Source organism: Bos taurus, chromosome 24 (assembly GCF_002263795.3).
Source record: "Bos taurus isolate L1 Dominette 01449 registration number 42190680 breed Hereford chromosome 24, ARS-UCD2.0, whole genome shotgun sequence".
NCBI classification, from domain to species: Eukaryota; Metazoa; Chordata; class Mammalia; order Artiodactyla; family Bovidae; genus Bos; species Bos taurus.
The window spans coordinates 48,772,690-48,797,852 of record NC_037351.1 but is presented as its reverse complement, the minus strand read 5'-3'; the positions used below and the strand labels follow the sequence as shown (position 1 = coordinate 48,797,852).

At 40.7% G+C, this 25,163-nt stretch overlaps 1 protein-coding gene across 7 annotated transcripts in view; it reads left to right on the top strand.

Annotated features, from left to right (window-relative positions):
* Positions 1-25,163, top strand: part of DYM (dymeclin) — a 400,521-nt gene that overhangs the window by 325,205 nt on the left and 50,153 nt on the right. For all 7 annotated transcript variants that reach the window (XM_005224266.5, XM_059880986.1, XM_024984401.2 and 4 more), the window contains one exon: positions 7,716-7,829. In XM_005224266.5, coding sequence (XP_005224323.1) covers positions 7,716-7,829 — 114 coding nt within the window. The remainder of the gene's footprint in view (positions 1-7,715; positions 7,830-25,163) is intronic.

The following is a 25,163-nucleotide window of genomic DNA, read 5'->3' as shown; positions in this document are numbered from 1 at the left end:
ACCAAGAGATCTTTACCTCCATGGAAAAAGTAGAGTCTACTTTTTCCCAGGGAGAGTCTCCAGGAAGTGCAGTCCCTTCTCTGATCCCAATTCTCAAAAAAACTATCCAGAAAGAGTTTCTGAATAGGAAAGGCAGAGCCCTTCTTACTCCTCTTAATAGTGTATTGCTCATAGCAGTCTTAACAATCACAGTGTTAAGAGGAAATCAATTTTCTCTATGAAGACAAACTTTACAGGCTAGCTTATAGCTAAAAAGCACTTCTGGAGATTTCCTGGCAGTTCAGAGGTTAGAACTTCACACTTCCGTTGCAGGAGGCACAGGTTTGATCTATAGTCGGAGAACTAAGATGCTCCAAGCCACATGGTGCAGCCAAAATAAAGTAAAAAGCCAGTTCTAGCCAGCCTATTGATGCATTTGTCCAAATTCATTTATAGTTCTTGCTAGTACCATTTTGGGGAGTAAAATACTGAGATTACGATTCATTGTGCATACGAGTAAAGGTTCAACAAAACCCTTTTCTCTATTACGTGGAAAATTGGCCTGGGTTAATCTGTTTTTAGCTCTGTTCCTTGGAAATCTGGTGAAGGTAGAATGTCAGCTGTGTTAATTCAGTAATACTCCTGTGACAAAATGCTGCTGCTGCTGCTAAGTCACTTCAGTCGTGTCCGACTCTGTGCGACCCCATAGACGGCAGCCCACCAGGCTCCCCCATCCCTGGGATTCTCCAGGCAAGAACACTGGAGTGGATTGCCATTTCCTTCTCCAATGCATGAAAGTGAAAAGTGAAAGGGAAGTCGCTCAGTCGTATCTGACTCTTAGCGACCCCATGGACTGCAGCCTACCAGGCTCCTCCATCCCTGGGATTTTCCAGGCAAGAGTACTGGAGTGGGGTGCCATTGCCTTCTCCGTGACAAAATGAGAATATAATAAAATGACATTTGGTTGGTAAGTTGAGTCTGGGCTAGAAGGACTATAGCTTTGGGCATCCCTGAGTGAAAAAAAAAAAAAAAAAAACTCACAGCCAGGCGTGTCCTTTTCAGGGACCTAGAAGCTGAGAGTGTCACAAAGGGTATTGGTTTCTGTTTGGTATCTGGCTTCCCTGCTTGGGTGGCTGTTGGATCTGCCCGCTGTAGTCTCTTTCTCTCACATCAGCACTAGCATTTGAGGGTCAGAGAGTAGCCCTGAGACTACTGTGAGCATTCCCAGTGAAAACAAAAGCCTGTGACTATGCTGTTCACATTCTCTTTTTCTTGATCTTGTATCCTTTTAATCTTATGTGAACTGTAGCCTATTATACTTTTTTTTTTTTAATTTTAAAAACATTTTATTATAAAAGATTTCAAGTGTATACAAAGTAAACAGAATGGCTGTTGCACTCTTGGGTCTCTTGATGTCTAACTGGGTCTACGAATTCCACTTAGGAGAGGGCAATGCAGTACTAAAGTAATATCTTCTTAGAGTACTTATAAATGTATCTCTTTCACGTTCCAGGGTGGAGAATATCCTGCTTTTTCCAAGATTTATCCAGATCTTTGAATTATAGAACTGTCCAATATATCCTTTTTTAACTTCCATATTTCTAACCTGTGTCACCCTAATTGTTTTCAGTCTGCCCTATGGCAAACTCCTCCCCTTTCTATCATAACTTTTGCCTTTCTCTGGACCTCTCTGACTTCAGTTTCTTTCTTCTTTCCTTCTTGTCTTTTTTCTCCTTTTATCCTTTGCTTCCTTCCATCCTCCCTCCCTCTCCCCGCTTTCCACTCTTGTTTTCTTCCTCTGGATAGTCACTTGAATTGTGTACAACATATGTCAGATAAACTGTATCTGTGGTGTATTGGAAGGAAATGTTTTCCCTTTAATTACCAATACCTCTTTTCATAATAACCCATTTTTTTCTCTTTCTTTCTGCTAAAAGACTAACTCAAAATTTATTTTTTCCTATGTTCGTAACTGTAATCAGTGATGGATGATCATGTTTCAACACATTGTTTGGATTATTTAGTGTTAAATGTTTAAACCACATCAAAAACCATTTGTTCCTTTTCTATTAATCATTAGCACTGCTAGCTTTATAGCATGCTTGCTGAGCATTTACATGTATTATGTCTCTTAATTTTCATTAAAAAACAAACTTGTGAGGTATATTTCATTTTAATTTTCAATTGCAGATAAAGAAGCCAGCTTAGAAAGATTTTAAGTTGCTCATGATCACACATTCAGAAAGTGATAAAGCCAGAACTCAAACCAAGGCAGTTTGATTAAAAAAAAAACCCTTGTTTGTAATCATCTTGCCTGATTACTATCACCATTCACTAAATGTTCCTCCAGTTTCTCATTGATTTGCCTATTCACTACCTGAAAAGGTCTGAAAACAAACCTGGAAATTTACTTTCTCCTTCTAACTTCCAGTGATGTCAAATCAGTCTTTACTCCATAAGTAAAGTAACCAGCTATTGACACTTTAAAAATAACCCTGAAGGACCATGTTTTTCTTGAAAGGACATACAAGAACCATGCAAAGGACTTAAACTACATCCATCTGAAACTTAGTCTCCTTTGGAAGAAGCAAAAAGCAGAGTCAAGGTGAAGAAATAGAAGGGCCCTCACTGTTTTTCTCACAGTATATAAGCCAGTAGAAATAAAAGCGAGTGTTAAACTAGATTTATATCCTGCCCTTGTCACTAGAATAGACTGCTTATTGACACTGCAACTGTATTCAGTGAAAAATGCAACCTCAGGGTAAACATTTGGCTATGTGCTGTTGTGCACTTCTTAAAACTAGATAAATTATGCCTAAACATTTTTTGAGTCTCTGTTAAGTGCTGGGAATAAGACTTAAGTACCTTTACATATTTTACCCTTTTATTCCTCTTAAATCAGTAAACTAGTTACTATTATCTCACTTTACAGATAAGGAAACCAACAGGCTGCGAGAAGGCTTCCTAGGTGATTTTTAACACAGATCTCCATGTAAGAATTATCCTCTTAGGGAATTCCCTGGCCAGTGGTTGGGACTCAGCACTTTCACTGCCAGGCCTCAGGTTCAGTCCCGAGTTGGGGAATTAAGATTCTGCAAGCCACACAGCACAGCCAATAAATAAATAAATAATAGAGTCATCCTCTTAAATAATGATCACATGTTTGCTTTATCACTGAGGGTTATTTGCATATGCCTATCTCACTTGACCTGTAAATTATCCCCATGAGGGAGGCAGAGCAAGGCTTCGAGGTGAAATTGTTGGTTCAAGGTCACTTAGCTAGTAAATCACTCAGCCTTTAATCCAGGTCTTCTCATTATAAACTCCATATTTTCAGTGTTCACTTGGATAAACGTAAATAAGATTCTAAATGAGCAGATTTTCCAACAACTTTTTGTTGAATACTGTCATCCAAAATAGTGTTGGACACGCTGGAAATTCATTCAAAATCATTTTAAACTCTTTTTACATATTTTGAAAAGAATGCCATGATAAAGATATAAATAACATTTCCACTTTTTGCCTCTTTCAGCACTTTACCTTCTCCTACCCTCGCCTAAATGCTCCTGAAATCTTGGCTTAAGCAAACCTTTGCTATTTCTTCTTTCATGGAGTTAACCTTGAAAAGTATTGGTAGAGGAGACTATGAATCTACTGTTATTTTTAGCTGACAGGGAGTTGAGAGTTGATATTTTTTATTAAGACATTAAGCAATAGTGAATGTCTGAGACAGGAGTGACTAACTTTGGAGTACTTTCAACTTCTGCAGAAGGAGCTATACATGTGCGTTTCAGGTAGCCAAATTATCATTAGCCACTAGCACATAGCCTCTGCATCTAACTCATAAGATGATACGGTCTGGCTGAATTGAAGCAACAGGACAAAATAGAAATACCACACCAAACAGGAGAGGGCATGAAAGAAATGTCATGGCTGACTATTAGTAGAGGACAGAGACAGTGAACAACAATAGTTTTGTGGTATGGTAAAGGCAAGAACTGTTTTTGTCTCTGGACAGTGTAAAATTTATACTATGTTTTCTATATTTCCAGACCTGGAAATATAGAAAACCTAGTTGCCTTAGCACATTCAGTTGCCTATATAACTGTTCCACAAATGTTAAACAAGGTTAAATGAGAATTCATTATTTTCTTCCCCCAAAAAAATCAAACACAAAATGAATCAACTTTTTTTCTGCAGTCTTCCTTAGCTCTGTAAATGACATCAATATCTACGAGTTGCTATGTCAAAAAAAAAAAAAAGGAGGAATAATGAGTACTATTTGGAATAGGGTTGTGAAATTACAGATCTAAAGAGTGAAAGTCAGAGAGGACCTCTCTGAGAAGCTACATTTGAGCTCAGACTTGAAAGAAGTAGAGAGCAAGTTGTACAGATACTTGGTATCAGTTAGGGGAAAGGTTGGGGGCATGTCTGTGTTTCCCTCTAGAACAAAAGGGAGACCTGCATACTGACCATTATAAGAGTTTGTGTTCCCCAAGCTCAGAGTTCTTTTCCTATAATACAACCCACTGCATTTGCAGGGGTCATCTTTTCATCTTGAAATCACCTTGTGCAGCCCCACTAACACCAATGGACAGATCATTCAGACAGAAAATCAGTAAGGAAACATTGGCCTTAGATGGCATTTCAGACCAAGTGGACTTAATAGATTATATAGAGAATATTTTCTTCCAAAAGCAGCAGAATATTCTTTTCTAGAGCATATTGTACAGTCTCCAGGATACATAGCATGCTAGCTCACAAAACAACTCTAAGTAAATTTAAGAAAACTGAAACCATGTCAAGCATCTTCTCCAACCAGAGTACTATGAGACTGCAAATCAACCAGAAGGAAAAAATTCCAATAAACATGTGAAGACTAAACAATATGCTGCTAAACAACCAAAGAGTCACTGAAGAAATCAAAGAGGAAATTTTTTTAAATCCTGGAAACAAATGAAAATGGAAATGATCCTATGACCTATGCAAATTTTATGGGATACAGCAAAAACAATTCTAAGAGGGTAGTTTCTAACAATACAAGACTATTTCAGGAAACAGGAAAATTCTCAAATAAGTAACTGAAATAGAGACAGAAAAAAAAATAGTAAAGATTAATGGAACTGAGAGTTGATTCATTGAAAAGATAAACAAAATTGGTGAACCTTTACCCAGATTTAGCCAGAAAAAAAGAGGGCCCATATCAGTAAAATCAGAATCAAAAAAGAAGTTTCAACTGATACCACAGAAATAAAGGATCATAAGAGATTGCTGTAAACAAACTGTATGCTAGTAAAAGGTACAACTTAGAAATAGACGAATTCCTAGAAACACACACTCTCCCAAAACTGAACCATGAAGAAATAGAAAATATGACCAGACCAGTTACAAGTAATGAAATTGAATCAGTGATTTTAAAACCCTCAACAAGCAAAAATCCAAACCAAATGATTTCATGGGTGAAATCTACTAAACATTTAGAGAAGAATTAATATCTATTTTTCTCAAACTATTTCAAAAATTACAGAGTAAGCACTCCTGCACTCACTCTGTGAGGCAGCATCATCCTGGTACCAAAACCAAACAAAAACATCACAAAAAAAATTACAGGCCAACATCACTGATGAACATAGATGCAAAAATCCTCAACAAAATATTACCAGGCTGAACATAACAAAACATTAAAAGGGTCATGTACCATGGTCACATAGGATTTATCCCAGGGATGCAAGGATAGTTCAAAAATCTGCAAATCAGTATGATACGCAACTTTAAAAACAAATTGAAGAATAAAAATCACATGATTATCTCAATAGATGCCGAAAACTCTTGACAAATTCACCATCTGCTTTTGATTAAAAACTCTCCACACAGTAGGTTTGGAAGGAACATACCTCACATAGTAAAGGCAGTATATGACAGGTCCATACCTGATATTTATAGATCAAGAAACTCAGATATGGAGATGTTAAATAACTTGCCTTAGTTTATAAGGAAAGCTGAGATTTAAGTCCAAGCTATCTGACACCTGATAGGTGCTCCCAACCACTCCACAGTTCTACATCTGGAAGAAGTTGGGTGTCACATTGCTAGTAAGTATCACAGGCAGGACCCAAACTAGGCCTCTGACTTTTTGAGAAATTTGTAGTGTACACTACCATGATGTCTAAGTCCATTTCCTTGTACATGTTTGATCTGTGTCTAGTCCCCCAGTTACATTGCATCTTTGTCTTTTTTACACACTGCATCTTTTTTAAAGACACAAAATATCATCTGTTTCCTTATAAATTCTCTGAATATCTCTTCCACTGAATAAGTTGTCAAGGGTATCATCAGTGTATTGATTAAAACACAAAAACTTGAGGTACAACCAAAAATCAAAAAAACGTTTTCTCTGAATTTACTTATTTTACACATACAAAATGCCCATTTAAAAATAAAGACAATTATGATTTATAAAAATCGGTTTCAGTACCTGCTGTGACTATGTGAACAAAATTTTATCCCAGAATTCCCCTAAAGAGCTTAAAATCTGACTTGGAAAAAACAACAGCCATAGGCACATGTTGAAAAGCAACCTGTCATGGACAAAATAAGCAACTTGCAAAGGAGCTGGTGCCAGCAAACTGCCTGGGATAAAGAGACGATTTATTTGGAATCAACAGCAGTGTAGCCAGGCATTGGCTGCCTTTGTTTTCACTCACTGCACCGTCCCTCAAGGCACAAGCTTGTTAAGGTTCTGGCTCTAGCTGGATCTCTGCTTTCCAGAATAAATCCATTTCAGTGGCTTTTATGTCATATCATGCACCTTCCCCACCAGAATGGTTAGGAGAAAACTGATTGTGCATTTGAACAATTAATATTTAGGAGAATAATCCTGAAAGAAAATTTAGAAAAAAAATTGGAAATAATTCTTAATAACTTAAAGTATCTTACCTATAAAATAGAAAGCATGTAAATGGAAATACTCAACTTTGTAAACAACATAAATGTTTATATTTTGCAGGTATCTCTTGTCTATAGTGTATAGTATAGCTCTTAAATAAAAAGTGACCCATGGTCATCTTGATTTATTAACATTGTTTGTAAGTGATTTCCTAAAAAATGATGATATTCTTTTAGTTTTTAATGACAACTGTTAGGAGACAGTGTTATTTCCAGAATGTTACTATCTTAGCCTCTTGCTACATAGTTCATTCAGGCTGTTTTGTGACATGAAACCAAAAAAAGAAAAAAAAAATTATAGCTTGCTATTGATTTTCCCTGGTGATCAGCAATAAGAGTATTGTGGATAAATTAAATTGATAAATAATCCCCAAAACATCATTTTAGCCATTAGTTTCAAATTCCTTTCTTCCTAAGACTTGTTTTTACAGTTACTGTTAAGCCTCAATATTAACAGATTTTAAGCTTTGGCTTTTTCTTCCTGCCTTCTGATGAGTGCTTCTCTCTAAATGAAATATAAATGCAAGGTGGGTTAGCACAAGAAAGCTCAGAATTGAGGAACCTACTTAATTCACAGAATGGATAATCAACCCTGAATCTTAAGGGGATTGGCTCTGATTCAGCCATCAAAGCCTTTATAGAGAGGACTGATTAGGAGAGCGGGTGAGTTAAAAGCCAGGTCACTCTAAGAAGTGGAACAATGATCATTTGACTACCATGTGAGAAAGGTATCTACTGAAAATATATCTCATGTATCTACTTGTTTAAAAAAATAACACTTTGCATTCCAGGTGATCACCTTCTTTAGCTCAAGGTTGCTACAAGCTGGAGCTGAGCTGTCAGTGGAACGAGTCCTGGAAATCATCAAGCAAGGGGTTGTCGCGCTGCCCAAGGACAGGCTGAAGGTAGGACTGGGAGAAGAAACATACTGTTGTCTCTATTGATGTAAATGTTATTGTCTGAGTAGGCTCTATTCAGAATCATACTACTTACCCAGCACTTGTGCTGGGAAAAGCTCTAAATATTGCCTACTCTCCTGTACACTGACATGCAGAGCTGTGATGAAAGATTCTGATAGTTTTCCAAAAGAAGTCCCAAAAGGACTGTCTTCAGCACTGCGTACATATCCTATGAGTAACCGCTGCATAATACTATGAGTAATTCAAATACTATGAATAAAGGAGCACCTTATTTTTTAACCCACTGAAATAAATTCAGTCTTGTGTGTATCATCAAGGGTTGATCGATTGGTGGTGTGGTGGTGATATAATGATGATCTGTTAGCTGCAGTGGTAGCTAGTACTTACACAGTGTTTACTCAGTGCTTTTGGGGGCTCTAAGTGTCTTATATATTAACTAATCAATCCTCACAACAGCCCTTTGAGGGTAAGTAGTGTTAATCATCCTAATTTTCAGATGAGGAATCTGGTACAAAGATAGGTTAAGTAATTTACCCCAAGTCATACAGTTAGGGAATTAATGAACTAGGAGATCCATTCCCCGGTCTTCAGCTCCCAAGTCCATACTCGTAATCACCACATTATTCACCGTGTACCTGGGTGTAGCTACAAAAAGAGGAGTATTTTATGGAAGAGGTAGGGGAAATACAGTGTTTAGAGGAAACATTTAAATCTGTGCACTAAATGTGAACCTGAGGCAATCTCATGATACAAAACTCATATTTCAAGACTAATTTTCCCACAAGAAAAGATGTAAAGGGGATATTTAGGGAGAAATGCGTGAATGTACGGCATTGTCGCCTATTTTTACCTTAATACTTCTTTTAATTTTTTCTTTCATTACCTCCTTTTTTTTTTAGAGTGCTCATTCCTAAATGAACAACACACAGGGTATCATAGTGAATGTTTGGCCTTCTTCATAGTGTTTGGTCACAACTGACTTCTTTCCAAAGTTACTGTTTGGGGGTTGTGCTTTGCAGCAGTATCACTGGAACTGCTGCTTAATGAACATTGTAGGATATGAAAGTATTTTCAGTTACAACAACAGAGTTTGTCAAGCAGCAGCACATTAGTCATGATCACTTGCGGAAGTCCCACTGTCCGCAGACAGCCTTGCGGCTCTCACAGTGCTGAGCAGAGGGCGGGGTGGGGGGGTTTGCTCCTCAACTAAAATGGACCAGCATGTGGCAGCGACATAAAACCTGATCACAGTTCACCAGACCCTCCAGCTCTGACTTGACTCTCTTTCCAGACAAGTCCGTAAGTGTAGAAAATTCATGTTATTTCCTCTCTCACCTAAAGTAAGATATCTGAGGTCTCTCAGGTTTTTCCTTACCTTTTTGAATTTATTTGAACTATGCCATTTTACAGGGCATGATGATTAGAGTGGCAACTCACAGGAAGTGATGGATCCTGGTGTTTAGGAAAGTCAAGAAAGAAGTGTTGCAATCAAAAGACTGTAAGGAAAGGATAATGCAGAGGAGTGAAGGGAAGGGGGATTTGAATGAGATCAAAGAACCAGTGAAGTAGAAGTCATGGAAATTGTGATTAGAGAGCAGTATAGTTAGACTGCAGATGTTCACAAGGAGCAGATCTCCATGACAACATGGCCTGGGTTCAGCCGTGAGCAGGGGACTGAAATGATATGGATGTAAACGGAAGTCAGTGTAATGGAGCCAGTTAATGGATTTGAAGTCAACCATGGGCCATACATGTGGGCATCATAGTCAACCCAGGATGATAAGTCGTGGGGGGAAAGAAAGACTGAGCCAAACACTACAGTAAATAGAGTGGCCTAGGAATCAGCATGCGGCAGGTAAAAGGAAGAGAAGAAGCTGATATTGGCCTCACATGAACAGAGCTTTGTATTTAAGAGTAGAGGAACAACAGCCAAGGAACAGCAGTGAAAACAAAGAAGACACCAGCTGCACCTCCAGGCCCTGAAGACTAGGGAGTGTGAAGAACCATCAGCTTCTACTTTCAAAGGCTCCAGGGATTTGGGAGTCCTGAGGGGCGAACCAGGTTCTTGTTAAAGAGGTGAGAAGGAGAGACGGAAGATCCAGTGCAGGGACTGAGAATTTCGCAGGACATAATAACCATGAAGTCAGGGTTTGAAAAGGCAGTGTGGGGCACGGGAGGTTGGATCACGGGAGAGAAAGTCCAGAGCAGGATGGGAATGAGAGTTCAGGAGAAGGGGGCGATGATAAGTGATGATGAGTGTGACATTAGGTTAAAGCTTGCCACAGCTTCCACCAACCCTGAGCAGGCCTTTATCAAGCATCTGCTCTGTGACAGCTGTCGCTCTTAAGTGCCTGGGCACAGAGTGAGCAAAGATCCCTGCCCTTTCAGGGCTTGTAGTTTAGCAGGTGGAAACAGACAACAAATAATCAGCATGATGTAATAAATAACAAAATGATCTAGAGTGGTAGATGCTCTGAAAAATAAAGAAATGATCAAGCAGACTTAAGAGGGTTTGGGAGTGCCAGTGAGGATGTGGTGGGAGAAAGTTGTAGAATTAACAGAGAATGGTATAGCCAACCTTTAACCAAAAAAAAAGGTGGTGAGCAAATTAGATGTGCTGCTTCAAAGTAGAATCCTAAGCAGTTCCTGAAAAGGCCCAAAGCCAGGAGGATGCCAAGCATGTTGAAGAAATAATGAGAACAAAGCAGCTAGAACTGTGTGGACAAGGGGAGAGGAGCAGAAGGTAAACAGAGATGATAAGGGGTGGGGCAGGGCAGTGGAATGGGGAGCCAGGGCAAGATTGTAAGAAGAGGAGAGGCATGGTGGGGTTTTGATTCTGGTCGGATCACTCTGGTTGATGTGTTGAGAGTAGATTGTAATGTGACTGTGAGAGCAGAAGGATCAGTTAAATTATTACTTGACTTGGACTGTGGTGGAAAGGTGGAAGTGCTAACAGTTTGTCCAAGGAATTGTCATCTGCAGTGATTTTGGAGCCCCAAAAAATAAAGTCTGACACTGTTTCCACTGTTTACCCATCTATTTGCCATGAAGTGATGGGACCAGATGCCATGATCTTAGTATTCTGAATGTTGAGCTTTAAGCCAACTTTTTCACTCTCTTCTTTCACTTTCATCAAGGGGCTTTTTAGTTCCTCTTCACTTTCTGCCATAAGGGTGGTGTCATCTGCATATCTGAGGTTATTGATATTTCTCCCGGCAGTCTTGATTCCAGCTTGTGCTTCCTCCAGCCCAGCGTTTCTCAAGATGTACTCTGCATATAAATTAAGTAAGCAGGGTGACAATAGACAGCCTTGGCATACTCCTTTTCCTATTTGGAACCGGTCTGTTGTTCCATGTCCAGTTCTAACTGTTGCTTCCTGACCTGCATATAGGTTTCTCAAGAGGCAGGTCAGGTGGCCTGGTATTCCCATCTCTTTCAGAATTTTCCACAGTTTATTGTGATCCACACAGTCAAAGGCTTTGGCATAGTCAATAAAGCAGAAATAGATGTTTTTCTGGAACTCTCTTGCTTTTTCGATGATCCAGTGGATGTTGGCAATCTGATCTCTGGTTCCTCTGCCTTTTCTAAAACCAGCTTGAACATCTGGAAGTTCACGGTTCATGTATTGCTGAAGCCTGGCTTGGAGAATTTTGAGCATTACTTTACTAGCGTGTGAGATGAGTGCAATTGTGTAGTAGTTTGAGCATTCTTTGGCATTGCCTTTCTTTGCAATTGGAATGAAAACTGACCTTTTCCAGTCCTGTGGCCACTGCTGAGTTTTCCAAATTTGCTGACCTTTTAGGAAATAGTTATAGTCTGCGTCAGACTTTCCAGGTAGTGCTAGTGGTAAAGAACCCACCTGCCAGTGCAGGAGACACAAGAGACATGGGTTCAATCCCTGAGTCGGGAAGATCCCCTGGAATAGGAAATGGCAACCCGCTCCAATATTCTTGCCTGGAAAATTCCATGGACAGAGGAACCTGACAGGCTTCAGTGCATGGGGTCATGAGTCAAACACAACTGAGCATTATCTGTATTATTTACAAAAGCTCCAGGGAATGGTGGCTGAACGTCAGTTCTGATAGACTGGTAGCAGAGCTGGCCTGCAAGTATTGGAAGAGTTATTTATGAAAGTGAACTTGGACTTGGACTAGGCGGTGTCAGGGACAATTTTCAGACATTGGCTAGCTTCACCTTTCATAGATGCCTGGCTCCACTTCGCTAAATGTGTGACTCATCGGTGTACGTAGGTCAATGCACGTGTATATAGCTAGTGGTATCTAGAGGCTGTCTGTACTAGAAAATTCAGAGAAAATTTTGGAGGCAACACCTTAAGACAATTTGGAAAACTTTCAGAGAATCACCAATACTGTGGAAGAACAGAGGGCATACTTACAGGAATTCACAGGATCCAAGCAGAAGAGACTTACTGTCTTCAAGGACTGGAAGAATTGTTTACTAAAGCAGAGTTGGCCTTACTATGTTGATCTCAGGAACAGGAACTAGGGGGTAGACGCTTTATACAGAAAAGTTGTATTTCAGTCCCATTTAAGGAAGAGTTTTCTGCGAAATGGAACTACAGTTGACCCTTGAACAATGCAGGGATTAAGGGCACAGACCCTTCACACAGTCAAAAACCCAGATGGAATTTAGCTGCATTCTGTATTCCCATGTAGCTCAGTTGGTAAAGTATCTGCCTGCAATGCGGGAGACCTGGGTTCAGTTCCTGGGTCGGGAAGTTCCCCTGGAGAAGGGAATGGCAACCCACTCCAGTATTCTTGCCTGGAGAATCCCATGGACAGAGGAGCCTGGCGAGCTATGGTTCATGGAAATGCAAGAGTTGGACATGACTTAGTGTTATCTTTCTTTTCTTTCTTTCTTTTCTGTGTTCATAGTTCTTCTGAACTCATGGGTTCAACCCACCGTGGAGGGTGCAGTACTGCGGTATTTACTGTTAGGAAAAAAAAAACCTATGCATTAAGTGGATCCATGCAGTTTAAATCCTTATTGTTCAAGAGTCAACTAGAGAAAAAAAAAAAGAAGAGTCAACTAGACTTAGAGACGGAATAGGCAACTTCTGGGCAGTGATGCAGTCACTCTCACAGGAGATGGTAGCATCGGAGAATGATGGCCACTTGACAGGGAGGCAGACAGGTTCCATGCTGGGTGAGGCTCTTATCTGTTGGCATGAGCTGGCCAGCACAGAGAAGGGAGGAGTCTCAGGCTGTGTGCAGGTCCAGCAGAGAGAGTGCTGAGATCCATTCCCAGAGCCTGCCATTGGCAGCAGGAACAGACAGTAAGGTGTACATGTGCAATTATTTGCTGTTCCAACTGCAAGGACTCAAATATTGGTTGGCAAATCCAACTACGTGACTCTTAAGAACCTTCCATCCCTAAGAGTATTATTTTGTGTGTGTATACCAACATTTGACTCATTGGAAAAGACTCTGATGCTGGGAGGGATTGGGGGCAAGAGGAGAAGGGGACGACAGAGGATGAGATGGCTGGATGGCATCACTGACTCAATGGATGTGAGTCTCAGTGAACTCCGGGAGCTGGTGATGGACAGGGAGGCCTGGCGTGCTGCGATTTATGGGGTCGCAAAGAGTCGGACACGACTGAGCGACTGATCTGATACCAACATTATCATTCTCCTCAAAGCAGGAAATTGCATACATTTTTGATAACAGTTTTACTCTCAGATGATGCAAGAAACAGTAAGGCTATATTATTAATCTGGGGCTTTTTTTTTTTTTTAATGACAAAGAGCTCACATTTCAGTTCATCATAGCAAAGGAAGAAGTAGTCCCATTTGTATGCCAGAAGTACAGAAATTGCTAAAAGTTGAATATGGCTCATAACAAAACATATAGTACAAGAGGGATGGAAAACAAAATAAAAAAATATTAACTGTACAATCACCGATTGTCCTGTGCAAACGAACATGAGAACTGCGTTTGGACTGAAGTATGTTTTCAACTCTGCCTCGCAGTCACTGCCTTCTCCAGTCTCCTCCGCATCACAGAAAAGCGCCAGGATGCATTTCCCAGAATCCTCCCTTCTTGTAGTTCTGAGTTGAAGTCGCCAAGGAGAGGCACACTTGCATAAACGGAAAGCAGAAGAGTTATTGTTGTTCAGTCGTTCAGTTGTGTCCAACTCTCTGCGCCCCCACAGACTGCATCACGCCAGGCCTCCCTGTCCCTCACCATCTCCCAAAGTTCGCCCAAGTTGATGTCCATTGAATCAGTGACACCATCCAACCATCTCATCCTCTGCTGCCCTCTTCTCCATTTGCTTTCAGTTTCCCTCCGCATCATCTCTTCATCAGGCAGATGAGAAGGAGCCATTATTCTCCAGAGGCAGCTCCTGCTTGGCTTCATGCTGTGTAGGCAGTAAGGGTCGTTGATGGCTCCCACAATACTGAGGTTTGCTGCAGCTGCTTGCTGTGAGCTCTTGAGAACCACCCGCCCCAGTGCTGTGGACAGTCTTCTGTCACAGTTTCTCTGATTTTGCCTTTCTAACAGTTGCATAAATTTGTTTTCCCTACAAAATCCTTTATACTTAAGTTATAGAGAGTAGCTTCTGTTCTCCCTACCAAACCTGTCAGAGAAATAAAACCCCTGATTGCAAACAGAAAGCCATTTAATATAGGAAATTTAGCAGTCATTGAAAGGACCAGGGAAGCCAACTTCAGCGAAAGCCAGTGCTGGCTTTCAGGAAATCAGAAGTGGTAAGAGTGTCGTCACCAACAGTCTGGCCTGCCTGCAGCATCTTTATGGGGGTCTGCAGGGAGATTGCTGGAAACCACTGGCAAAACGCTTGCTGAAGCTCACAGCCTGCCCACCGCTGTTACCAGAGCACCAGTGGCCTCTGTGTCTCTTCTGCCTTCTGAAATATAAGTTCATCTCATCGCCACAGTCTAACCCAAAGCCCTTCTGGGGAGATGCTGGGGGCGTAGTTTCCAGGCTTTCACCATGAAAGGGGAAGTAAGGTGCTTGAGTCACCAACAGTGTGGCATACCACCGAAAGAAACAAGAAGCAAAATGAGAAGCTTCTTGATGAGCGCGGAGTTTTTAAAGGATGTGTACAGAAGATGGAAAGAATGTTATGTATAGAGAACAAATGTAATGGAGTGGCATGAGCTTAAATAAATGTTGTCAGAAGGCTCGAATTGGAAGGGGACTTTGACCCTCTGAGAGAAGAAAGCAACAGAATAAGTCGTGGGCCTTCAGCATAGGAACAGTGGAGAAAATGACATAATTGATTGATGCATTCTCCCATTTTCAAATGCTCGTTTATCTCCTTCATTTGAGAATAATCTCAAACTGGAAAAGAATATATCTTTTAAGCAAAATCAAACTCCAAGGTAAGTATAAGAATGGTACAAGAGCTGCCAGCCTTCTTTCATCTTAAGCCTCAGATACACGGTTTCTCACAATGCTGGCAGATACAGCCTGTGTGCAAAATTTGAGAACTCAGTCTCCACATTAATACTAATAGTGCTATAAGACACTCTTGTAAGCACTTTATAGCACCATGAGTTAGTGCTGTTGTCCTGATTCTAGGCAAGGCAGCTAAGCCTCAGAGAAGTTACTGTCGGCAAAACTGAGGTTCAAGCCGAGGCGTCTTTTTCCGGAGTCTGTCTCATTCACCCTGCCCTATACCTACCTTATTCCTTGCTGGTGCAACCACACTGTGGTGGTTCGGTTCCATCTGAGCAACTCATCAGTAAAATAAACTGTGTTCACAAGCAGGTGACGTTACAGTAAGGACCCTGTTAAGTCACATGAGGTTAGGAGCAGAGAATATGTGACTTGGAAAAAAAAAAGGAAAATATAAGAACTGTTCAACTACTTTAAGGATTATACTCTAAAAGAGGAATTAAGCCTTTTATTTTATACCACAGGGCAATGAATGGGTAGTGACTGAATACAGACAGGTATTAGTTCCACCTAAGGAAATGTTTTCTGATGGGTCAGGTTCTTTAGTAGTCCATATGGAGCTTCATGAAGTAGTGAAGTGTTGTATTCACAATAAAGTCTGGATGATAAATGTGAAAATTGAGCCAGATGACAAAGGGGCTCAAATCTATAAGACAGGGGAAAGATGGAAAGAGTTCTTGTTGATAAAAAAGTTGTACAGGATGATCCCAAAGATTTCAGGCAGTTCTTTTTTTTTTAATACTTATTTATTTGGCTGAACCAAGTCTTAGTTGTGGCATGCAAGATCTTTAGTGGCAGCATGTGGAATCTAGTTCCCTAACCAAGAATCAAACCCAGGCCCCTGTATTGGGAGCGCAGAGTCTTAGCCGCGGGACCACCAGGGAAGTCCTTCTTGTAATTCTTGTGCTGTATTCTGTGCTTAGTCACTCAGTTGTGTCTGACTCTGCAACCCCATGGGCCATAGCCTGCCAGGGTCCTCTGTCCATGGGGATTCTCCAGGCAAGAATACCGGAGTGGGTTGCTGTGCCCTCCTCCAGGGGATCTTCCCAACCCAGCGATTGAACCTAGGTCTCAGACTCTGCAGATTCTTTACCTTCTGAACCAACAATTCTTATGAGTAAGAATTCTTATAATTCTTATGAGTCTAGAATTCTGTCTTCTAAAATTCCATGAAGAATTTTTGTAGGGCAGCACCCTAATAACATCCTTCAGCTGTTCAGAGGTGAGGCTCTGTTGAGCCTGATAAGGTCTGGGATCCTTAGGCTGGACTTCTAGACCATCCACCATCTAGCCCAGCCTGCCCTTCCACGCCTTTGTCTCCCTATTACCATACCCCAGCCCCACCCGGTGCTCCAGCCAAGCAGAACTAGCTCTGTGCCTTCTTCCTTCCCGCATGTTTGGATTCGCTCATACAACTTTCTTTTCCCAATATACCATTCTCCATCCCCTCCACCTTTGCTTTTTGTTTATTCAAATTCTAAGCATTCACCAAAGCCCTTGATAAATCTAACAACTTTATGAAGCCTTTCCTTTTATTTCTCAACCTATCTGTGCCTCCTCCTCTAAATACCCACTGTATTTTATATGTACATTTTTGGGAACTCCTCTCCTGTTCTACCTTTATGCAGTTATTTAAATGTTTTCTCTCTCCCACTCACCTATAACTTCCTTGAGAATACGGGTCATGTCTTAGTCACCTGCATCCTCTTGATACCTACCTAGTTCAGTGTCTGGTACATAGTAGTTACTTAGTAAATGTAGTAACTAGATAAATGAAAAGCTCATTTTATATATTCTAAAGAGGAAATGGGGATTTGTTATAGAATTCAAGAGTTCTGGAGTGAAATATCCTATCTCCAGACCTGCTTTTCTAATTTTTAATTTACCACCCTCTTTACAATTTTAATTAACTTAATTGTCTCTCCCTATATGTGTCAGGCACTGTTCTAAACTCTGGATATAACAGTGGGCAAAACAGACAAAAATCCCTGCCTCATAAAGCTTTATTTGTGTGTGTGTGTGTGTGTGTGTGTGTGTGTGTGTGAAGGAGATAGTAAGATAAATAATTTACAAGTGTGCGATATAGTGACTCACCATTTTTAAAGTTTATTCCATTTATAATTATTATGAAATATTGGCTCTATTTCCTGTGTTGTACAATAAATCCTTATAGCTTACTTTGTAGTATTTGCTATCTTCGGTTCAGTTCAGTCGCTCAGTCATATCAGACTCTTTGCAACCCCATGGACTGCAGCACGCCAGGCCTCCTTGTCCATCACCAACTCCCACAGTTTACTCAAACTCATGTCCATTGAGTCAGTGATGCCATCCAGCCATCTCATCCTCTGTCGTCCCCTTCTCCTCTCGCCTTCAATCTCCCAGCATCAGGGTCTTTTCCAATGAGTCAGCTCTTCTCATTAGGTGGCCAAAGTATTGGAGTTTCTACTTCAACATCAGTCCTTTCAATGAAGACCCAGGACTGATCTCCTTTAGGATGGACCGGTTAGATCTCCTTGCAGTCCAAGGGACTCTCGAGTCTTCCCCAACACCACAGTTCAAAAGCATCAGTTCTTCAGCGCTCAGCTTTCTTTATGATCCAACTCTCATATCCATATGTGACCACTGGAAAAACCATAGCCTTGATTAGACAGACCTTTGTTGGCAAAGTAATGTCTCTGCTTTTTAATATGCTGTCTAGGTTGGTCATAACTTTCCTTCCAAGGAGTAAGCGTCTTTTAATTTTATGGCTGCAGTCACCATCTGCAGTGATTTTGGAGCCCCAAAAAATAAAGTTTCCAGTGTTTGCTATCTTAGGTAGTGGTAAATAAGAAAAATGGGGGCTCCTCTGGTGGTTTAGTAGTAAAGAATCCACTGCCAATATAGGAGACATGGGTTCAGTCCCTAGGTTGGGATTATCTCCTGAAGAAGGAAATGGCAACCCATTCTAGTATTCTTGCCTGGGAAATCCCATGGACAGAGGAGCCTGGTGGGCGGGCTACAGTTCATGAGGTCACAGAAAGAGTCAGACATGACTTAGCAACTAAACAACAACAAATAAGAAAATTAGAGGAATGTAGACAATATTGGGGAGGGAGCAGTCTTATTAATAGATAGTAAAGAGCAGTCTTAGTAATAGGTAGTAATAGATAGGGTATTGAGAAGAGAAGATATTTGATTGTCCTTTACATTTTATTTTAAAATAATTTTAGACTTACAGATAAGTTGCAAAAGTAATAGACAGTTCATGTAAACCCTTCATCTAGGATCCTCTGATGTTAACAACACATATAACTATAGTACAATTATCAAAACCAGAAAATTAACATAAGTACAATACTGTTAACTAAATTACAGACCTCATTTGAATTATGCCAGTTGTTTTTTTCTCCCAGTGTTCTTATTTTGTTTCAGAATTTTTTCAAGACCCACATTGTATTTAGTTCTTAAATCTCCTTAATCTCCTCTAACCTGAGACTGTTCCTCAGTCTTTCCTTATCGTTCATGACCTTGATGCTATGGATGTTGGCTGGTCAGTTATTTTATAGGATGTCACTCAACTTGGGTTTTTCTTATGTTTCCTCATGATTATATTGAAGTTATATAAGCATTTGGCCAAAATACCATGAAAGTACCATTGTGTCCCTCTCAGTTCATTATCTCAGGAGATACATGGTGTCAGCCTATCTCACAACTCTTGATGTTACGCTTGATCAGTCAGTCACTGTGATGTCTACCAGATTGCTCCAGTGAAAAGTGACTATTTCTGCCTTCGTTTTCAATTACTATCTTAGGAGTGAGACTTTGCTAACATCCTGTTTCTCCAGACACTTTTGCCTTGATTTTATCATTCATCAGTGGAGCGTCCCTACACAGTTATTACTGTGGTGTTTACCTAACGATAATTTTGTATTTTATCCCATAGATTATAATCCAATACTGTCATTTATTTTGATGCTCAAATTGTTCCAGCTCTGGCCAGCGGGAGCTCCTCCAGATTAACTCCTGTATCCTCCCCAGCCCTGGAATCAACCACTTCTTCAATGACCCTGATTCCATGGTATTTTTTTTTTTTGGTATTTAGGAAACAAGACCTGGGCGCTAGCCGCCATCTTCTAAGAACTTTCTGTACTCTTCCACTCACCTGTCCTTTCCCACCTCCTTTCTCTTCAGATAGTTAGCACTTCCTCACTCTGCTGTGATCCCCAGGTACTCTTTTGTATCTGTCCCTCCCCTATGATAAATCTCAGCTCCTCTCTTTTGGGTTGTCTCTCACTAGTTCTGTTTTTAGTCCATTTTTTTCTACTTATTCTGATCGCAAATTTTATTTTCTAATTTCTTTAGTGAACACCTCTGGCTCAAGAACCCCTCCATGGGCCATCGCAGATACTGAAAGTTAATTTTATAGTTCACTGTAATACTTACCTTAAAGCAAAATGAATTACACTGTAGAGGCTATATGTTTGAATGTTACTTTGTTGTTCATTTATTATACTATATATTCAGAAAGGAAATATCCTTTATATTTGAGACAGTAAAATATAAGTGAGAAATATAACTCTTGTTTTTTTTTATTTATGACTGAATAAATACAGAGATTTATTGATCTGTGGAAGGTCTCAGGCCAGTTAACTCTAACTTAGAGGAAGATCCCATTGAAGCCAAGGTCATGGATAAATTCCTTAAGTGGGACGGTTAATTTTTTTCTGGAACATAGCCAAAAACTGTATTCTTAACAGCAGCTTACCATCTCACTCTGTGGTTGCAAGAGGGACAGATAGATGGAGGATGGATGATTCAGCTTAAAAAGAGAGAGAGAAATCCATTCCCAGTACTAGAAAAGAAACCAAAATTACATTTACTCACAGATGGTGAGTCACCCTCAGTTGGTTTAAATGATAGCACATTATTACCACAGATGTTTCCAGAAAAAAAGACTGTTTATAATCAAGCCTTATCTCAATTATTTTAATCATCTTTTTGGGTTGTTTATAATAAAGTGAATCACTTAAAACCTCTAGAGTTTAATTCACAGGATTGTGCTGTATCTAAAGTTGATTGAAAATTCAAGCTGTGTGTTGAATAATATTTGTACTATGCCACATGACAGCACATTATAGTCTTTTGGGTGGTTCACTAATATATACTGATAAAATAATTGTTGGGTATGTAATAATAGCTTTGTACATGAGATTGATGTAAAAGAGGTTATTTCACATTGGAAATGCTGTTATAGTGAGCTCTTTGTGAAAGTGCACAACAGTATGTACTTACTGATTTGTTCTTTCTTAAAGTATAAATTAAACATTTAGATAATTTAGAACCGCCTTTTGGGTTGTTAAGAGAAGCACAGTGCCTCTTACTCATGAGACATTAGCCAGCTAATGTCAACTGAAGAAGATGAGCCAAAAGTTTTTGAAGTTTTCCTTGCGTTGCAGAACTGAAGCCAAATTTGTTGAAGAATTATTCTTCCAATTTTGGGCAAGTAAACATTAAGATCTGGAAGCCCATGGCATAGTAATTGACTTCCAACCAAATAAAATATTTTTCAATCAAATGTTATTTGACATAGCCTTGTAAAATATTTGTATAATATCCTGTGTGGGAATATATACTCTTTGGATAAATCTGTCTATATAGTTAAACAACTTGGCTGTTCAGAGTAAATAGTATTAATATCATTCTAAACATCCTCTTCTTACTGGTATTGCGTGAAGTCTGGGAAAGGCAATACCAGGTAATTAGTTTTTTGGGACCCTCCTGCATAAACAGAGACATAAAGAACAGGCTCTGAAATCCTATGATGCTTATTTCTCCTTTCGAGTTTGGAAGCAAATAAATAAAGCTAGTGTGTCCTCCAGGAGCTCAGTCAGAAGCCACAGCTCAAAGTTTCTCACTGTCTGCATCTACAGCAGGGCCCGCCCGCTGGCTCCCATTTCACCGACTAGTGAGCATTGGAGATGTCACGATGATCGGTCAGAATTCATCCAGGGATTTCCCTGGCATTGCAATGCATAAGAATCCGCCTGCCCATGCGGGAGATACCGGTTTGATCCATGGTCCGGGAAGATGCCACGTGCTGTACAGCAACTAAACCCACGCGCCACAACTGCTGAGCCTGCGTGCTGCAGCTGTTGAAACTCACACGCCTGGGGCCTGTGCTGCGCAACTAGAGAAGCCTATGCACAGCAACGAAGACCCAGCGCAGCCACTCAAGTTAATTAATTTTTTAAAAATTCATCCAGATCTGTGCAGGTTCTCAGCCACCACCACACCACCTCATACTTCATTATGTAAAGTTTCCCTGTCCCCTCTTTGCTTCGGTTTAGTGAATTACCCATGTCATTTGAGGATTAAGAATTCTGCCATATCTAGTGTTTGAAAGTTAGATCATGCTTTTCAGGGGGAATGAACCAGAATACAGCTCCTCTTTTACGGTAAGTAGGAAACTATGCAGGAGTAGAAGTTACTGGCACTAAGGGAACTTTTCATTTCATTCCCTTAGACACCTGATAAATTACAGAAATTAAGAGTGGCCAGACAGTGTCATGCTAAATGAATTTTAAAGTCTTCGTTTTATATCTACCTCTTAGAATCCTTACACTACTATTATTAGTTTCAAGACATACAGAAAGTTGACTGAAATTTTTAGTTTTTTCAGAGCATCTTAATACTGACTGGGCTTCCCTTGTGGCTCAGCTGGTAAAGAATCTGCCTGCAATGCGGGAGACTGGCTTCAAATCTTCCCACCTCCCATTAGGAGTCTGTCCCTGTTCCCACCCTTCTCTTGTTTCCCTGTCAATTCTGTCTCCAGGGCCGAATACTGAATGTCACTGTAGCGTGCCCACTTCTTCCTGGATGCCCCACCTCCAAGTCCACAGGAACCAACACTCATTGTATCCACAGACACAATCTTCTGCGTCCTTACACATCTGCTCTCTCACGTTTCCACCCATGGGAATACGACCAGCCCGGCTCCTCCTCTGGGGCTGGGACCCAGCAGTGGCCCTCTGAGTAACTCCTGATGTTGTCTTTAACTCTTCAGCTTAAGAAGCACAGCAGTAGATAATCCCCCAGACACGCCAGCCTTTGGGCCTCTGCTTGGGCTTCCTCTTGCCCCCCTTGTTCTCCCCCAGGTCCCTGCACATCTCTCTCCTACATCTCCTTCAGGTCTTTACTCACATGAGCAAATGCAGCCTCTGGCTCAGGGAGGCCTGCTCTGACCTCCCTGCTTAAATTTCAGCACTCTCCCCCTAATCCCACCATAGTTCTTCCTTTTCCACAGCATTTATTACCTAGCCTACTATGATATGGGCTTCCCTGGTGGCTCAGCTGGTAAAGAATCTACCCGCAATGCAGGAGACCTGGGTTCGATCCCTGGGTTTGGAAAATCCCCTGGAGAAGGAAAAAGCTACCCACTACAGGCCAGTATTCTGGCCTGGAGAATTCCATGGACTAGTCCATGGGGTTGCAAAGAGTCGGACACGACTGAGCAACTTTCTCTTTCATACAACAATATGGGGATTTCCCTGGTGGCTCAGACAGTAAAGAATCTGCCTGTGATGCGGGAGACCCGAGTTCTGTCCCTGGGTTGGGAAGATCCCCTTGAGAAAGAAATGGCTTCCCACTCCAGTATTCTTGCCTGGAGAAGCCCATGAACAGAGGAAACTAGCAGGCTACAGTCCACAGGGTCACAATGAATCGGACACAACTGAGCGACTAATGTTTCATCACTTCTTATTCATACTGTGTTGTTCTTCTTCTTCTTTCAAATAACAAAAGCTCCAGGAAGGCACAGATCTGCACATTTTCACTGATGTATCTGCAGTCGTATCTGGCACATAGTGGGTGCTTTAGTATCAATATTGGCTGAATGGAAGAGAGAGACAGACAGGAAGGGGGACTGTTGACCACTGAGTGATGGTCCCAGATGCTAGTTCAAATAAAGATTGTTTTTTAGAGAACAGCTCTTTATAGACTTTTGCGAGGTCAGCTTTCTCACCCAAATATTATAGAGAAGCTAGTAAGTTCACAGTGGAGGTCCTGGTCACTGTGCTGAAATAGTTACATTTTTTACGTGTGTAATAACTGTGCCCCATTCTATAAATTCTTATAACTGCAACACACTGGTCTGAAGACCTCCACTTTAGTACTCCTCATCAGTAAGTTAATTACTATGTAAATTGGCCTCACTAAATTTTTAATAGTTTCTCAGGGGTTCTCTTCTTGACTCTGACCTGCCGTGATTTCATTATAGTTCAAGCAGAGTAAAATATTCTGATTTATGTTATTAGAATAAAGTTTCTTAGGTGATCTTATTCTATTGCCAAGTCTTTCTTGAAGGGTGAAGAACATGTAGGAACTATCAGGCTTATTTGAAGCCATTTTTGTTTCCTGTATTTTTTTAAATCATTTTGGACCTTTTTTCCCTTACCATTTTCTCTTTTTGAAATATCTTCATTACCTTTTACTTGCAGGTGATGATTAAGAAGCACTAAGTGTAAAAGGGACAGCTCTGTGCTGGGCTTCTCTCCTTCAAAGGGGAGACAAGCTACATTCCTGCCATTTCCTTCAAGCCCCAGGGATCTCTGCAGAAGGTTAGCCAGCAGAGTGGCTCTTCCTCCTATTTTAACCCTCCTTGAGTTTCTCATCCAGTAAAGACAGAGATCGAGTCCTATTTATGAGTTACTTCTGTCTCTCTTAGAACAGTAAACATGATCATAAATGGTTTCAGAAACTGCTGGGATAATGCTGGCTTTAGGTCCATTCAGTCCCCATGTGAGGAGTATCGTGTGTAATATGTGATCTCAGATGCTCATGTGCACACCTCTCACCACACACGCAGAATGCCATTCTAGCTTTCCAAGTCACCAATTTTATATGTTATGAAAGAAGCAAATGGTAAAGCCTAACCAAGGACATCCAGACCCTCAGTTGAATCCCTCAGGGCACTTTTTTTAAGATAAGGACTATAGGAAATTTAGAAAGTGTTAGTCACTCAGTTATGTCGGACTTTTTGCGACCCCATGGACTGTAGTCCACCAGGCTCCTCTGTCCATGAGGTTTGCCAGTCAAGAATACTGGAGTGGATTGCCATTTCCTTCTGCAGGGAATCTTCCAGACCCAGGGATTGAACCTGGGTCTCCTGCATTGCAGGCAGAGTCTTTACTGTCTGAGCCACGAGGAAAGATCCAAGGACTAAGGAAGCACAGTAGAAATTTTTAAATGTTGATATTAAAATTTCTTCTGTATAGTCTTAAGTAAGAACAAATCTGCTTACACTGAATCTCCTTCCATCAAGGTGAGGATTCCAAAAGCATGAACATAGTCGCCTGGAGCATTGTTTTCAGACGCAGGTCTCTGGATCCCTTCTCAGGTTCTGACTGAGTGGTCTGATGATGAACTTCAGGATCTGGCTTTTTAAACAGTTTTCTGAGTAATCTCAATAATCTGCCAGATTGGAGAACCACTGTTGTATGGCCCAGTTTTCTCCAGTTCCTTGCCCTTGTAAAAGCCAAAGAAATGATGGCCAGCATTAACTGGCCAATCTAGTGTCTTGATAGGATTGGAATGATCTTATCTTCTTTCCTACAAATGACAGAGAACTTTCACTTCATGAACCTTAAAATAGAAATCTTCTAATTTCTTTTAAATAGATTTCTTTTACATGTAACCCAGATATAAGAATAACACAATTATTTTGTAAAGTAAACATCAGATCAGATCAGATCAGTCGCTCAGTCATGTCCGACTCTTTGCGACCCCATGAATCGCAGCACGCCAGGCCTCCCTGTCCATCACCAACTCCCGGAGTTCACTCAGACTCATGTCCATCGAGTCAGTGATGCCATCCAGCCATCTCATCCTCTGTCGTCCCCTT